This window comes from Platalea leucorodia (assembly GCF_965183815.1).
Source record: "Platalea leucorodia genome assembly, chromosome: 11".
NCBI classification, from domain to species: domain Eukaryota; kingdom Metazoa; phylum Chordata; class Aves; order Pelecaniformes; family Threskiornithidae; genus Platalea; species Platalea leucorodia.
This window is the reverse complement of record NC_138833.1, coordinates 22,791,637-22,809,322: the sequence shown is the minus strand read 5'-3', so window position 1 is coordinate 22,809,322 and position 17,686 is coordinate 22,791,637. Positions and strand designations below refer to the sequence as shown.

The following is a 17,686-nucleotide window of genomic DNA, read 5'->3' as shown; positions in this document are numbered from 1 at the left end:
TAAGGTAGTATTTTGGCTAGCAGGGTATTCATTGCTAATGTTGATGTGCATGAAAATGATTTGGTTTTCAGATCACAGAATGCATTTGCAGGCTATGAAAGCCATCACTGTGCTTGTCAACAAAGAGCTCTCGCGTCCCTCGGTAATGACCAGATAAAGGTGGAAACCACAGTGCCGTTTCTATGGAGTTACAATGCAATGTTTCCTTTGCATTTTTTAATAATATTTCCTAGTCCTTCAGATGAAAATAGCCATTTTGCTGACAGTGGAGCTAGAGTAGTTCAAATGTGTGCATTCAGTGGAAGATAACTGTAGAGTCTGTGAATCTCTTTGGATCGCTTCAGGTGGTGCAATCTGTACCATATTGAAAGTTGGGGAGAGACTTGCTGCAATGGCGCTTTCTTGCTCGGAGCCTCTGCCGTCCGGGGGCAGGCTGGCAGCCGGGGTTGCTCAGCCTGGAGAAGGCTCAGGGGGCTCAGAGCCAGGCTCTTCGCTGGTGTGCCCAGTGACAGGGCGAGGGACAAGGGGCCCAAACTGAAACACAGGAAATTTCATTTAAACATGAGAAAAACTCTTTTACTGCGGGGGTGGCTGAACACTGGAGCAGGTTTACCAGAGCACTGGTGGTGTCTCCGTCCTTGGAGCTATTCAAAACCCAACCGGACACGGCCCTGAGCAACCCGCTCTTGCTGTCCCTGCTGTAGGCAGGGGGGTGGACTGGGCGGTCTCCAGAGGCCCCTGCCAGCCTCACTCATGCTCTACAGGGAAGCAAAAAAATACTCGGATGGGAGCCTGGTCCAGTGGCCCTCTGGGACCAGAGGGCTTCCACTCGGGATCTGGAGAGCGGGCAATGTCTGGGACCAGGCTGGGCTTCTGTCGTCATTTGCAAAGTACGTGCTTTTGGATTTTCTTACAGCCTCCACATTTTGAAGGCCCTAATTATCATCCTGAGCCAAACTATCACAGTGACGTTCATCTCTGTGCAGAGCATGAGCAAAGGACTTTGCAGGGTTTATAACTTGCTATGTGTTTGCACAGATCCTAGCCCAGATAGGCACCGATGGTTGATTTCTGGTATTACTACAATATTAAATCATTATATGGTGGTAGTTTGATCAATAATCTTTAGTGAGCGTTTTTATGTGCTTCTTCAGACGTGTAGAGCGTTAAGTCAAGTCCTACACTTTCCCTTACCTGCGGGATGCAACCTGCCAGCTTGCTTTGTAGGTATCTGTTCCTGGTCCGGTCTGCAGCAACCCCGAGCTGCAGTTACAGTGAGAATCTGGTTGAGCCTGGAGCTGAGCGTGCCTCTGACGGAGGGGAGCCGAGGGGGGTCTGCTCCTGAGCTTAAGGAATCTTTCCTGACCTTCCTGAATACGAACTGCCGAAACCTTATGAGATGATCAGTTTTTTGCAGATGATTCTGAGAACATCCAAAAGCTACCTGCTGACAACTTTTAACACTCTGAGCAAAAGTTATTCAAGGTTAAGTTTTATATATGGCAGAACCTTATTCTTAAAAACAGAAAAACTCTCTTGGATAAAATTTTCTGTTAGAAGTTTGGCCTTATGCAGAGGCGTCATACATAAAATTCCAAGGCAAGCATTAAAAACGGGCGGAGCTACCAGAAACAAGCTCTTTGATGGCCCGTGTAAGGTGGGAATAGCAGAGGCAGTTTTAGCCGTCCCAACTCTACCGACTGCTGCTCAGTACTTCTCGCTCCAGACGTTGAGCTGCCGGACTGTGAACACGCTCATACCGATGCATTAAGCGCTTTCACTGGCTCTGCCAAAGCATGGCTTTAAATTAATTTTCACAAGTGAGTTCTAAAAGGCTTTATTATGGAAACAGTTCACGCCTTTGGGGAGTATATTTAGGTCTTGCAAAAGATGCCAAGCTGCAGGCTCTGGAGGCAAATTCTATATTTATAAACAAATCAGGCTAAAGCCATCCCAAAGCATCCGCTGTCTCCAAGCAAAGCGCCTCGGCCTCATCCTGCCGGGCTGCTGATTGCAGGGACGCTGGCGGGTGGGAATGCGTTCGCTGGCGGGCGAGCCGGGCACTTTGTGGCGGTACTGCCGGTGGCGGCGTGTCACCAGGCCGGCTTCTGGACTCGGGAGGGGAGCCCCGTACGAGGCCGAGCAGGGCCAGCGGCTCCCTCCTGTCCGGCTGCTCCGGCCTTTGAGCGGGCACCCGGGAGCAGCCGTCGCCCTGGTGCAACGCCCTGCTGAGGGGCCCAGTGCTCCGCCGCAACGCGTGCCAAATCGCGGATGGGGTGCAGCAGCACCCGTCCCATCTCCTTGCAGCGCCAAACCGCCCTGGGGCCCTTTGCAGCCCCGCGCCCTCTCTGTGATGGCATTTGCACCCGTGCTGCGTGCTGCGGGAGCGTCACAGCTTGCTCGTGGCCCTCTCTGACCTTCATGCAGCTGTGTGTGTGTGTGTGTGTGTGTGTGTGTGTGTGCAGGACGCGTTCCCGTGTATGAAGGATGTATTCCTGTGCATGCAGGATGCGTTCCTGTGCACCCAGGACGCGCTCCCGTGCACCCAGGACGTGTTCCTGTGAATGCAGGATGCGTTCCCGTGCGTGCAGAACACATTCCCGTGTATGAAGCATGCATTCCTGTGCATGCAGGACGCGTTCCCGTGCATCCAGGACGTGTCCCCGTGCACGCAGGACGCGTTCCCGTGCACCCAGGATGCGTTCCCGTGCGTGCAGAACACGTTCCCGTGTATGAAGCATGCATTCCTGTGCATCCAGGACGCGTCCCCGTGCACGCAGGACGCGTCCCCGTGCACGCAGGACGCGTTCCCGTGCGTGCAGGACGCGCTCCCGTGCATCCAGGACGCGTTCCCGTGCGTGCAGAACACGTTCCCGTGTATGAAGGATGCATTCCTGTGCACGCAGGACGTGTCCCCGTGCACGCAGGACGCGTTCCCGTGCACGCAGGACGCGTTCCCTTGCGTGCAGGACGCGTTCCCGTGTATGAAGGATGCGTTCCTGTGCGTGCAGGACGCGCTCCCGTGCATGCACAACACGTCCCCGTGCACGCAGGACGCGTCCCGCGGCGCAGCCCCGCGCCGCCCCACGCCCCCCGTGTCCGTGCCCGTGCCCGCGGCCCCGCGCGCGGCCTGCAGGGGGCGCCAGCGCCCGCCGGGGCGCGCGGCCGTGCGCGGCGGGGACGCCAGGGGGTGCCCGAGGCCGCGCGCGGCGGGCGGGCGGGCGGGGGCCGGGGGGGGGGAGCCGCCGCCCGCGCCCGCCCTCAGTCGCGCTTGCGGAGCCGCAGCCGAGCGCAGGGCGCAGCGCTGTCCCTTCAGCACCGCGGCCCCCGCCCGCCCCGCCGCCGCCAGCGCCCCTGCACGGAGCCCTTCGCGTCCGCCCGCGCCCCCTCCGCCTTCCCCCGGCCCCCCCCGCCGCAGCGCCCGGGCCGAGCCGCCGCCGGTGACCGCGTGGTTTGCAGTAAGTAGGGGCTGGGGGGGCGGCGGGGGGTGCCCGCACCCCCCCTCCTCGGCATCCCCCCCTCCTCGGCATCCCCCCCTCCTCGGCATCCCCCCCTCGGCGCGACCCCCGGGAGCAGGGGACCCCCGAGCCCCCCAGGGTGTGGGGGTGCCTGGGCGGGCTTCTGTGCCCTCAAGGGGGCTGCAAAAAATAATGGGGGGGGGGGGGGGGCGGGCAAAAGGACCCCGGGTCGGGCCGCCGGCGGGAGGTGCGCCCCGTCCCCGTCAACGCTGGCGGTGGTTTCGGTGGCGGCGGCAGCCCCGATGGGTGACGCCGTTGGCGGCGGCGGCGGCGCGTTGGGAGCAGCCGCGCTTGGGCTCCCGGCGGGGGGTTTTGGGGGGTGTTTGTGGGGTGTCCGCGTACGGCAGGGCAAAACGCAGCCAAGTCGTGGCACGGCGGGCGGCGTGTCTGGAAACCCAGGCGTAAAATTTGCCCGGGTAGCCGATACGCAAAGTCGAACCCGGGTGGGTAGGGCAGAAATCCTCCCCTTCCCGCTGCCCGAGTGACATTGATCATCTTGCTGGTTTTAGGTCTGGAAAGCAAGGTCCAAGAATGGTGAAGCTGGGGAGTAATTTGAACGACAAGAACAACAAACAACCATCCAACGAAGATGGTTTTCAAACAGTTCCTTTGATCACACCTTTGGAAGTAAATCACCTGCAGTTCCCGGCTCCGGAAAAGGTAAAACAAAACCAAACGGTGCTCCTGCATGATTACGCACACGTACGCGCCCCTTGGGCTTCGCTGCCTTGGTGACTTACTGGTCTCTGATGATATGAACTGTGGCATGGTGTTTATTCAATAAATAAAAGGGGTTATCTTTTGTAGTGTGTTTATCTGTTTTAACATGGCAAATGAGCATGCAACTGTCCCCCAACTCCTTCCCTCCTCAAAAAAGCCCCAGATATTCCTTCATAAATACAACTGAAAGGGCTTACTGTGTTTCCTTTGCAAGTGCTGGAGAAACTGAGCAGCAGTTTACAGTGCGTTATTATCAGTAAGATTAATTGCCTGCATTAAGACTAATGTGATAACTCTTCCGAAATAAGCAGCTATTTTAATTATCTTGGTTAAGGTTTGTTTTCTTCTCCATGGCTTTGCGAAGCTTATTTGGGCATTCAGGAGGCTGATTTCTCTGACGAGAGCGGCTGAGTTCCCCCATGCACGGGCTGGTGATGGAGCGATCCAGGGGTTCGTTTTCCCGATTGGCTCCAGCCAGGGGACAGCTTTCTCCCCTGCCCACTCAACACTCGCAGAACTGAATGCAGCACTAAAATGTCCAGAAACGTGCGTCGGCGATTGGCTGTGCTTTGGTGGTTGGGGTTTTTCAGATGCAGTATGTACTAGGAAATCTTTTGTCTGTATCGATGCGGTGACGATGCATATCAATATAACCTGGTGAGGACATGATGAGACCATAAAAATCCGTATGCCCCAACAGTCCTTACGAAAACAAAGCCTGTCTGCAATGTAGTTCCCAGATACCACAGAGATGGAGCCAACTCACCCGAAAGTACAGACAGAATGATTAGCTCTCACGGGATAATGGAATAGCAGTAAAATTAACGCTGATGATTATTGAACATATATCCTGTTTTTACTGTAGTACAAAATGAATTTTCTCTGAATACATTAGGAGAATGTGATGATGGATGTGATAAAACTGCCTAGATAGACAAGCTGTGTTTATTTTATGGTAGAGCTGAGCCAACTGCCTTGACATCCTGGGAAGCAGAGCCGTGCCAGACAAAGGAGCTGGTTTCGTTCCCCGTGTGCCTCATGGCAATCAGGAGCAACTTCGCTGCACTCAGGAGAGTGACACTTCCATGAACCATTGCGAATGAGAGACTAAACCGGCCCTTATCTATGACTCTGATAAATAAGATTAAGGAAAATAATTCAGGCAAAGCAGCACTATTTATCATAAATGTCTGAAAAGTTCAGAGGAAACTATAGATGTGTAAAAGTAGCTCATTTGCTGCTAGCACAAATGGCTCATTGAGCTCACGCAGCGTCACATGACGTGAAATTTAAATGACTCATGTATCAGGTGAGACATGGATAACCCAACAAAAATCCTTTCAAGCTAATAAAGTGGTAATGAGTCTTCTCACGACCACCACGTTCCAATTGCCTGTTGGTGAACAAACACCGGAGTGTATCGGTCTGGTGTGATTCCTTGCTGATTTTTCTGTTTAAACATGCCCACATCAATAATTCACATGTTGTTAGGTTACATTACCTTCATTAGCATACATTACTGTCAATGCATCTACTGACATCCATATTTTTCTTTGCTGGAAGAGTGGGATGTAGCTCCAAGAGCGCTAAGCATGATTCAGAACTCATTAGAGTCAACGGTATTGATTTCTGCAGGCTGTGGTTCAGCGCCTGTGTGCAGTAGGCCTGGCGTTAACGGCGACTGGAGATCCATTTACAAGAAGGAGAGGTTGTTTATGATAAAAGCAAAATAATTCACAATATCTGTTTCCTTTGCTCTTTGAGAACAGATTCTGTTGGGGTGAGCTCACCCTAGGGCAGAGGGTCTGTTTAAAGACCTGCTAATAAGGAGTTGAGCCTGAGGTGAAAAGCTTGGGCAAAGGTTAAGTGATAGAGGGAAATTTCAGCTTTGTACTTAGGAAAGCAAAGCCGCTACTGAATTCAGTCAGAGTGTGAGCCTGAGGAAGAGCAGACGTGGATTTCAGCTCTTTCAGAGCGTATGCTTGTTTGGACTTGCCTTGCAGTCAGGAGGCAGGGTGAAAAACAAAAAAAACAAAGTAAAAACGATTTGACTTTTTTTTCTATCTATTCCTAAAACCTGCCAGCAGTTGATTTTTAGCTTGGGGGAGTGAGAACATAAGCCAAGGCGCTTTCTGTGCCTCTTGCATGGGATGCCGCATAAATGACCGGGGCCACGTCAGGTTTGGTGCTGGGGTCTGCGTGCCATAGCGCGGAAGGGCTTTGCTCGCTCGTGTTCTTGCCTGCCAAGCCATGGCTGCTCCCTTGGAAGCGCAAGGAGGCAACGGTCCCGGCCCCGCTCCCTGCCTGCCCCTCACCAGCAGCCGAGCCCATCGCCCTTGCCTCTGCGACCAAGAGCTGGCGCGCCCTGGCGTTTTCCTGTACGTGAAATATAAAAAAAAAAAAAAAAGAAAAAAATCCCCTGCTAAATACTCCCATTTCTGGGCTTCTCTTCACCATTAGAGGGTATCGTCATTTCAGACAACGTGAGCTCTCAACCTGGATCCAACCGTGGGTCTGGGGCACTCCAGGGTGCCTCAAAACCAGAGCAAGGAGGCTTGAGGGCAGCTCGGGGCTGTGTCCTTGCTCTAGCTTCACTCTGTCTGGCAGAGGAGGAGTGGTGCAGGCTCTGGCTAGCCATCCGAGAGCCTGCTGGGTCTGCGCGGGCAGCCCAACTGCCCTCCTCACCAGCGTGCAATAATGCCTTCACCTGGTGTGCGCCTAGCGCACGGCAAAGGTTTGCAAGCTCTGTTAAGTTATAGGCTTTTTCTGGTGGAGCCTTAGACACCTGCATGCCAGCTGAAGAAAACCAAACCTGTTGTTGGTCAGAATACTGATCTTTGCAGATCCTTAAAAGCACCCCACAGCGCCTATGGAATCTATAGACTGAAAATATGGGCTTAAGGGCTTGAAATACGTGATTTTTTTTCATTTTAAGGATATTTTTGTAACTGGATCACTTGAGAGTCACTCAAAGTGACTCTCGGCATTAACCTCTGTAGGTGTTTCACCATAGCTTCATCTCTTTCAAAGTGTTTTCTGTGTCTGGCTCCCCTTTCTGAGAAAGGATGCAGAGAAAGAACACAAAAATGAGGCTTTTGCTCATGTGATGTAACCCCTGAAGCCCATCTCTTTTCAGATGGTTCCTTGGTTATAAGAAATCACGTGGAGGGGTGATGGGGGAAACACTTTGTCAAAGGTATGCTTAGACTTGCTGGCTCTCCCTTTGGGGATGCGTTCCTTGCAAGCTTGTTTTCTGAAGCGCTGGGAGCTTAGCAGCTCCCTCTGACTTCCACCTTGATGCTGCTGGAAAAATCCAGGCAGGAATTCAGAAGGCTTGAATTTGGCAACCTTTTTTTTTTTTCTTTTTAAATTATTGGCCACTGGACTGACTATTTCTTTTTCCACCAAACGAGGATGTCTCCTCCCAAGGCTCGCGCTATTCCTCCTGCAGCATCAGCAGTCTCGTTGTTCTGTCAGCAGTTGTATGGCTGCAAGGGGAGGAACGGACCCGGGACAGTAATTTCTCCCCTAGGGTGCCAAGCCTGCTGTGTATTTGTATTTACTGTCTTCAAGCATTTTCCTCGCCCCCTGTTCTCTTGCTGGGGCGGCATTTGCAGAAGGCAGAGACAGATGCTCTTAAATCATTTTTGCGTGGCCTTTTTGCTGAAGTCCATCCATGTAACGGGAATAATAGCCATCACCGGTGACAAGCCCTTGAGCTGGCTTTTTATGTCTCTGAATTTAATTTCTTCCTATTCAAAAAGCAAAAAAGAAAAAAAAGAAGTCGTCTTTCTTTCAGGACCAAAGGGGAAAAGGCTAGCTGTTCACTTGTTTTCCTAGGCGTAGACACAGTGCTTTGGCTGTAATTGTTACGTGTCTCTGCAATGATCCTGCTGAAAGATACGCAGCTTTTCAGGGACCATACTGTTTCACTGAAATTTTAAATGAGACCAACAACTGGGGACCCCTTGGTCTCATAGGCTCGCTTCAGTATAATCCAGCAGGAAATGCCTCTGTTCTGGCAGTAAAAATCCTAATTTTACATAACACAAAAGTGCATGAAAGCTATTGTCAGGGCTGAAAAAAACATCCGGCATCTCTTTTGTGGGGAAAGCTGCAGAAGGCTTATCATGTGGTCCATTGTTCTTTATTTTGAATGCATCTGGAGGCTTGAGAAATAATTTCTCTGGTGACAAATTCCTGCCATCCAACCCAAGAAAGAAAAAAAATAGATGTAACTGCTCTCTTCAAACGCTTTTCCCATCCCGTGCTCCTGCCTCTCGCCCTCCCTGGCCGCCCCCTCTCTGAGGGGCCGAGGCCACGCGTTTACACAGAGTAATCAAGAGTTCCTGAAAATCAGGAGGGTCCCTTGTGTTCACAGCTGGTCCCTGTTGGCTTAACAGAAAATAATGTTTTGTCCTGGCCAGCTGAGCAGGCATAATTAACAGTCCGCTGGATGAGTGCTTTTGTACCTGGGGGACTACTTGCAGCTCTGTCCTGACGCACCCATGTCGGTCCGCCCGCTGCGAAGCCCAGCAGCTCTAGCCAGCCGAAGGCGTGCGCCGTCGGGGCAGCGGGGAGCTGGGTTCGGGGTGCTGCTACCCGTGGCGGGGCCGGCGGCGGCTCAGCCTTCCCTGCTGCTGCCCGGGAGGGCTCCTGACGCCGCCGGGGCCAGGGCTGCTCCTGCTCACACTGCTGGTGAGCGGGGTGGGATGGGGCAGGCGGCAAAAGGAGAGATGGGGCAGGGCTAGGGGGATGCAAAGGGAAAGAAAGTGTGAGTAAAAGAAAGGAAGGGAATAAAAAGAGAGCATTGGAAATATGAAGGAATGAGCAGGCTGTCTTGCCTTTCCCCACCTTTTCCTTTCCCCAATTCACCACTCTGCTTGATCCCCACAAATGCCAAAGTCTGAGCCTTCCTCTCCTGTGGCATTTGTCCCCCTTCTGCACTGTGCAAATCCATTTGTCCTCTAAACGTGTGTTTGAATGTAAACACCGCCTCTGCTCATTAAGCTGCAATAAATATTTGCAGCAACGCTCACTCTGGCAGGGCAGTGTTTCGGGGGTAACCTTCCTGATTTTGTTTGCATGTCTTGGACAGCCCTACCTGAGGTCCTTGGCAGGTCGTGCTCCTCCTGTTTGGCTCTCGCCGCTGCCGGGCTGCCCTTCCCCTGCAGCACGCCGAACCCCTCGGTGCGCGGGCGAGCCGCTGACGGCAGGGCTGTGCTGCAATCCAAGCGTGTGCTCGCAGCCTTCGCAGGCACCCGGGGTAGCGTTCGGCCGCCTCGCTTGCATACAGATAACGTGTTGCTGCTGCAGCTCTTGAGTGTGCAAAGTCTCAGGATTTGTGGAGCCTGTGCAGAAATTTCTCTCCTTAACTGCACTGCTGTCGGTGTCTGAATTAGGTTGTTTAAAGCTAGCTCATGTCTGGTTTTGTGAGCTCCATTGCCTCTCGTAAACCCAGTTATGGCTGCACTGCAATTCCTAGAGCTGCGTTCTGCAGAAACGGACGCAGGAAGAACGTGGCAGGGCATGGATGGTGGGCTAAGCCTGTTGCAGTCCATTCTTTCTTCTAAAATGAAAGCTCATTGCTGCAGGTGGAAGTTATTTCAGCAAGACTGTGAAGTGAAACCTGCATACCAGTTACTTACTGGTCTGGAAAGGAAGACCGGGCAGGATTCTTGACTAGTGTAAATCAGTGTAGTTTAGATGAAATCAATGGAGCTCTGCTAATTTACCCTGGCCAGTTTACCATCACTATAGCTGAGTGATTGATTCTTTTGTCTGCTTTGCTGTACCCTCTCCTGGCTGAACCTACTGAAATCAATTTTTGTCACCCCTTCGCAGCCTCCTGTGGGTTCCCGATGGTTATGGTCACCTAGGGGTTTGTAGGGAGACTTAGCTGAATAATTTCCAAGCTCCCTTTGTGCTCCTGAGCTCCAAGCTCCCTCTCCCTGCTCGGCTGCTGTCAGCTCCCAGTGCAGCCTTTGCATTCTGTGCTGCCTTTCATCGGTGATGCCAGGGCTGATTACTTTTGCTGTCTTTGTCCTTTTGTGATGTTCCTTATGCCTGGAATATCCTCCTGGCACTGTTTCAGGAGACCACTTTTTTCTACCACCCTCTGTGAAACTCATTTCCAGCACAACATCCATTAGATGAGCTGATACAGGGAAAAAAAAAAGCAGAGTGTTTCAACTGACTGTGGCTTCCTCTGTTGACTATGGATTTGATCCCCAGGCATCCTTTTTTTTTTTAACCTTCTTTTTGCTGCTTGATATTTCAGGCATTCCACGTATTCAAGTAGGGACTAGGATGCCATGGGGACTGCCATTACATACATCCCAAATGCCAATTTTAATACTGATCTCTGGGAAGTCTGCCTGCTGAGATACGTTCATCCTGTAGATTTGGAAGCACAGCTGTCTCTCCCATGGGATGGGACATCATAGTCATAACAATTTGGGAAAGCTTTTAAAGACCTAATTGTCTAAAAATCTGGGAATTTGCAGCGTGGTGATGGCCAGGTAGTCTCAGAGTACTCGTCCATCCAGTCCAACATGTCCTGTTTCTAGCAGCAGCCAGCGCAAGACTCAGAGGAGGTACAGGAGATGCTGCAGTAGGCATGGAGCAGCTCATGGCTATGAATGTTTCATCCTAAGCCTGCAAAGGAAGAGATTGTTTTAAGCCCTGAAACATGACTTTTCCATCTCTTTTCCTATACTCTTTTGCTGTTAAGTATTTTAACTTCAGCTACTGTTGGCAACGTGCACATCTCATTTGCTCTTTGAGGCTGGCTGTGTGTCAGCATTAGAGCTTGTTGGTCACTGGAGAATTTTGTGTGCAAGCAGTGAGTTTTAGCCATCCCGTGGCTTGTAGCACAAAGCATAGGACCTGCCTCAGTCACGGCGGGTTTAGTGCCGAGACTGGGGGTCACCATTTGGCTACCATCAGTCACCTGGACAGTATGCTACAGCTGGGACGTGGTCTAAGGTCCTTCTCAGCTACCGATGCTCAGCTGGGTAAAGAAGGCAAAGGAAACCACGATGGCAGTGCCAGCGATAAGTTTATATTTTCTGCTCTCTCTCTGCAAGGAATGAAGAAAGGCACGGCTTTGGAAGCCAGGAGTCTCATCTTCATTTAAAAGTGAGCATGACTAATCCACATGGAAACTGATGGGTGTGTTACAACCACTTGGTGGGACTACAAAGTCCAGCCTTGAGCCTGGAGGAAAACTTTCTCCTTGGTAGGAGAAACACATTTGTTTATCTCTTCTGTCAATCTGAAAGCCACTCTGAGTGAGAGACTCTTCATTATTAATAATCCCGGGAAGTAGTATTTTAAAGTTTTATGGTTTGCACTTTGCAGCACCTGAACCACAATATATTACATGCACCGTGGCAGTGAAGTGGGAATTACAGCAGGGCTGCATGTCCTTTTCCGAATGAATAATTTAAAGTTTTCACAATGCCAGTTATGTTAAATATTATTACTCATTTCTTCAGGGAAAACCATAGAGCTCAAACGCAAATATAAAGTGGCAATAAATGATGTTACATTTAGCCAGTCTGAGACAAGACTCAGAATTCATATCAGTTCATTTTCTGAAACACTTACTTCATCCCATTGCGGGAAAATTCTTCTTAAGGCTCCATGCTTAATGTGATATTTTTCCATTTGTCACATTTCACATCTGCTCTGCTCCTTCCTCCTGAAAACAAATGCTTTTAATATAGCCCACTTGGTTAGAAGCTTGCTTTCTTTTTTCCTCCAGCATCCCAAATCTCTAGCTTTCCCAGCACTCTCCTACTGTTTACTTTCTCAAGGTTGTCGATGATGGATGTCCTGCTGGTGCACGCAGACTCTCATCTGTTGTTTCTCACCTCGGCACACCTATAATTTTCCAAAGCATCGCTACAGAGAAGGTGCCTGGTCCTGCATTCATTAAAGCCCAGGCAAGGTTTCCTATTGATTCCAGTGGTGTCACTAGCATTAAGCCTAGAATAATAAGTGCATTTAGGTTTAGGACTCGATAAATGTACTAGCAAACAACATCATTAGAAAAGTCTTGCTTGTGTGGAGCAGCATGATAGATATGGCTTGTTGCCCTGTCGTGTTTGGGTTTTTATAACTTTTACAGGCCGTTCTCTATAGTCTGCTTCTGCAGAAAAGCTTTTGAGGGACTGGAATGAGGAACCAGAAGATGCAAGAAAGAGAACAGAAAGTAGAAACCTTTCAAGACGTGGAGAGTGTTATCACACCTGCTGACCGAGGATGGTTGAGGGCAACAGGTCTGCAGCGAGCTGCCATTTTCCATAGGGCATCTGACTGCTGACCCCCCAGCCATACCCCTTGCTAGCCCCTAACCCCCAAGTGTTATAGTTACATGGAGAATGTGCTGGAGCTGCTAGTACCACTCAGTTAATGAAAACCTGAGAAAACCCGGCGCGCTGTGAGTAGCAGCGAACCGTGGTCTGTCTTCGAGTCAGCCACCAGTTGCTGGTGTGACTCAGCACATTACTAAGCTGCTTTTTTTTCTCTTTTTTTCCCTACTCCTCCATCAGGAATATGGGGATACTGGGGCCATGCTGGTATGTAAAGCGCTTTGAGCGGTCTTGCTGAGGAATGCCCCAGGAGCCCTGAGCATCGCCGTTCTAACCGGCTGTGGGAAGGTGACTGAAGCCAGCTTAAGCTCTGATCTGGCCAAAGTGCTTAAATGCACGCTTAACTTTAAGTATCTGCCTAATCCCACTGATGTTAATAGGACTACTTGCATGCTTAAGTGCTTCGCTGAATTGGAAGTTAATGAGTTCAAATGCTAGATAAACTTAGTTTTGGAGGAAGCTGCAAGGACTGGCAGCGTGCATTCCCATAATTAGAGGTGTCTTCTTGCTGCTCTGGGGAAGCCCTTTTCTCTTTTCTGGTATTCTTACAATCAGTCTGCAAACTTCAGCTGGGAAGCAACTTTCGAAGAATGGTTTTATTTTGGATGTAAAGTGAAGAAAGTCCCAGGTAATTTAATTGTGTCCCCTTTATTGCATCTGTCATGAACAGCACAGTCTCTCTGCTGTTTAAAGGTGGAGGGTCTCTGGGAAATAGCGTGAAAACTTTAAGAACAGGTTAGAGCAGCAACACAATTTGCAGGGAGCTGCCCTGAGCTGGTATTCTTCTAGACTCCATCCACAGTACTGGCTTCAAAGTGCTATAGATGGGCTGGACTGAGCTGGCAGGGAGGCTGCTCTCTTCGGGGGACGATCACAACGCACAAAGTGAGGCACAGGCATAAACCGGTGCTGGATCAGGGCCTAGGTGACGAAACACAAAGGCTGACAAGTGTCCAAAAAAGTTCAAAGGGTGTTTATCTATCTGGCAATTGCAAAGGCTCAGACAATCCAAAAAGCTGATGGGACTGTTCTTGCTTTTTAATATTCATTTGCAGGTGTGCAGGTTGCTTCAGGAGATTAATAATAATAATAATAATAATAATAATAACAACAACAACAACAATAATGATAAATCTCTGCCCCAGTAAGGTCACAGTTAGGGATGCCAACCTAAACCAGGCAGACCCTTCTCACCAGGAGGAGCAGGAGTTAAGACAAGCCTTAGGGAGCCGGAGGAGGTGAGAGCTCCGGGAGGCAAGCCCAGAGAATGGCTGAATGGCGTTGCTGCAGCGGGGGTGGCGAGGGGGCTAATGAGCCTTTTGGGGAGTATTCAAGAGACTACGCGTCCATTTAAGCACTGGCTTGATTGTGTGCATTTATTGTCCGTACGCAGGAGGCCAGAGCACAGCCAAGCAGTGCTGCCAGCTCTGGAAGTTACCCCCGTACAGGAGTTTATTTCCACCGTAACAGCATTGCAGAGAAGGGCATGAGGGGACGGGCATTTCTTTCACTTCAGGTTGCTTTGAATTGCAACCTACACAGGACCCCGATTTTATACTCCCTTTCACTGGTTTCAATCACGAATAACTCTACTGAAGTCAGCAAAGCTGCAAACCGGACAAGAGGAGGGAATGGGGATCACTTGCTGTGGTTTGTAAGGAATGCCAGTAGCTCTCCCGGGAGCCTGTCGTGGTGTGAGAGGAATGTACCTGGCTTCGCTGGAACAGCGGGGTCCTGGGCTCCGATGGCACCGCTCTGGGGCAGGCGGTGAGGAATGAATGCTGAGCATTGCGCTGGTTTTTATTACTGTACATCCAACAGCAATTTGGTTAGAATTGCTGGAAGACTTTACTGCCAGGATTTTTTTTTCTCAGTGACAAAATGAAAAGGTGAAAAAGGAGTGATGGCAGGGACGGGGGAAGGCAAATCTTTCCCACCCAACCCGAATCAGAAAACTGGAAAATGAAAACAGAACAATCAACCAAAATAGCAAAAAACAATAATACTAAAAATATAGACAAAATCTTTATAAGATTAATTATTCCTTTTCTAAATTTGCACATAGAGTAATACTTGGTGCTTTAGAAAAGTTCTTTTGGGTTTTGACTAGCTCTCATTTAGACTTGTTTCAGAGCCTTGTTTCTCACAACTGACACATGCATGGGAGGCTGCCGGCGTAGGAAATGCTCTGCTAAAAACTGGTGTGTGGGTGTGTGTATTTGTGTGTGTGTGTGTGTGTGTGTGTGTGTGTATTTGTGTACCATCACCCGGCGGCGTGCGCGGGCTCTGGGGGTGCCGGGGTGGCCCTGGCCGGGGTGGTCTCGCGGGTGCGGGAGGCTCAGGGACCGTGCTGAGCACAACGCCGTTTCCAGAAGCCTTTGCGTGGGCTTCCTGACGGCAGCTTGTTGGATGGAGAGGGGGTGACCGGTGCTGCAAAAGTGGGATCCGTGCTCAGCCTTATTTATTTAGGCTGTAGGCGACTGAACAAGAGGCAGCTCTTTTCTTCAAAACGTGCACCCCGTGCCCTCAGCAGAATTGCATTTTTATTGTTACTGCCACAATATTGAATGCTCCCCCCACACTACGGGTTTTCAGTTTTCTGTTCGTCCTTTGTCATTTTATTTCTGTGCCCTCCTTTAAAGGGGAGACCTTACTGACTGCTCTGCCTTTCTTCTGCTGAGTAATTCTGCCAGGTGTCTGACAAAGATACTGCTGGAGAGCAGGTATTTCGCTTCTGCAATGCCAAAAGGCATTTAGCAAAGGTACTTCTTACCTCCTCTACTAAAGCTTTCTGATACCTCTGCACGTTTCTCTGCAAACCACTGACCAGCAGGATGGCTGTGGCTCTGCGCACACGCACATTTCGCTGCTGGCACAGTCAGCAAATTGGGTTTCAAGTAGCTTCTGGTCTGGCTGGGGACTGAGCTTATTTATTCACAGACGTGCTAGACATTGCTACTGGACTTGAATCTGATGCCTTGTGAAGGGCTGCATGGGTTTATTTTCAGTCTCGTCTATCCCCGTAGGCAGCATAATTCAAACTTTCCTATGTATAGGAGATTGGTTGAATGCAAGAATGTAACGACAGTTAAAAAATACCTGTAAGAAAACTGGCATTAATGACAAAGAGTGGAAGAAAATGTAAATTATATGTAGAAACCAGTAAGGCTTCTATTTTATTTTTTTTTTTTCTTGTATTCTGGCTTCATTTGCGGAAAAGCCCTCATAGCTATTTAAAGATTTTGTCTGAAACTAAGATTTCTATCAAGCAGGAAACATGAATTTGGGAGAAGTGGCTATTGTGGCTGGTAGGTTTGAAAGCAGAATGAGTGCGATTTCTGACGGCTGGTTGGCAGCGTTGATGGCTGCCGTGCTGTAATTTGCTGTCCTGGGTCTGCAGGAGGCCAGCGAGGAGGCTGGCAAGGCCAGCTGCATGGAGGCCCGCGTGCCCTTGCCTCCTCTGGAGCCAGAAAGGAGCTTACTGCCTGCGCGTAACTCAGAGCTGAGCCGGGCCAGCTCGTCCTGCTGGGGAGGGAGCTTTGCTTATTTGGGCCACAGGGTGCTGGGCTGCCCTTCAGAGCACAGGGGGTTAGGGTCGACAGTAAGTCCGTAAAAGGGTTAGGGTTCATCCCAATTGCCCATCATCTATGTTGTTTCGTCAGAAATCCTGAGTTCCAAAATGCTAATACAAATATATTTGGGTGGCTTTTTGTCCCCTCTTCTTCCCAAGTCTTAATGTTGCAAATGCTACTGTAATAAATATTATTGAAAGGGATTCACTGAAGGATGTAAATATTCATCAGTCTTTAATGATTTGCATTTGAATCCAGAAAATTGGCTTATGGCTCCATGCTGATTTTCTCTCACTCTGATTTTCAGTTGGCATTAAGTGCAGGAGGATTAAATACCTGGGGTTTTCTCTGGTCCAAACCAGACTTTGCTATCATCATTTGGAAATAAGTTCTTCATTAGCTGGTAACTCAACCTAGTGTATCACTTAATCTTTTTCAATCCGTCAAGACTTTTTGTTTCTAACAAAGAGCTTTAGGATCACTCTTGTCACTCTCCCATGAACCAGTCACCTCTCCTGGAGTGTTTAATTTTCACCCTGGCAAGGCTGACGGCTGCATAGTCCTGCAGTTCAGAATGGGAGGCCAAAAAGTGGAGGTGTTCGCCCCGGGATCGAGAGCTTCAATATTCTTCCTATCCTTTTGCGTTTAACCCATCCGAACCTTGCAAACCAGACCACGTTGCTCCGTGCTTTGTGGGCTGGGAAGCCTGTGCAGCAGCGCTGCGGTCGCGTGGGCTCACAACCACGGCCCCTCTCTAGGGACGAGCTCCAGCTCTCGGCCGGTGCTGAAGACAGGGCCCTTTTGTCTTCCCTTGCATTTTCCAGCGGGTGAAGATAGTGCAGCTACGCCGGGATGCTCGCACAGTGCTAGTTTGCTGCACAGGCCCATGGATGGGTAGTCTGTTAAGATTCTGGTGTCTAATGGGATGGATACGCTCGCTCCTCTGAAGGGCTGTTCGTTCCAGAGAGCAGCCCTGGCGCCAGCGCCCCTGGGAGCAGCTGGCATCAGGTGTTACCTTTTCTGTGTTTGCAGTGGGTGGATTTTACCCAAAATATTTCGGGTCATTCTGGGTTACGATTAAATTCAGTGTAGATTGACAGTGCAATTTTGGTAATTTGACCGTACCCTTTTAAAAACCACTTACGGCTTCTCCATCGGCATAAGCCACCTCATTTTTATAAGATTAGTAGGACCTGGGTTAGTCAGCAATTGACACTGAGATCTTCTGGGGAAAACCAAGGTGATAGTATGAGATTAATATTGATAATCTAGAGCCTGAATAAATGAGACGCCAAATGGCCTAAATTTAAATTGGCTTCAGTGGAACTTGTTAGGACAGGGCTTTTAGTAAGTGAGGCCCTTCTTTAGGATGGACTTACTCTGCATGTCCTGCCTGTTGAATGTGATATAACAATTATGTGCCTGGTCCTAAACAAAAGTGGGTGTTAAACATTTTGCTGTCAGCTGTTTTAAGACTCAATGTGATAAGCTCGCTATC

General features: G+C 49.9%; 1 protein-coding gene across 1 annotated transcript in view; it reads left to right on the top strand.

Annotated features, from left to right (window-relative positions):
• Positions 1-4,049: 4,049 nt before the first annotated feature.
• Positions 4,050-17,686, top strand: part of NSG2 (neuronal vesicle trafficking associated 2) — a gene marked incomplete at both ends in the record, with an annotated part of 35,505 nt that continues 21,868 nt past the window's right edge. Inside the window, one exon of the mRNA XM_082323995.1 lies at positions 4,050-4,178. Coding sequence (XP_082180121.1) covers positions 4,050-4,178 — 129 coding nt within the window. The remainder of the gene's footprint in view (positions 4,179-17,686) is intronic.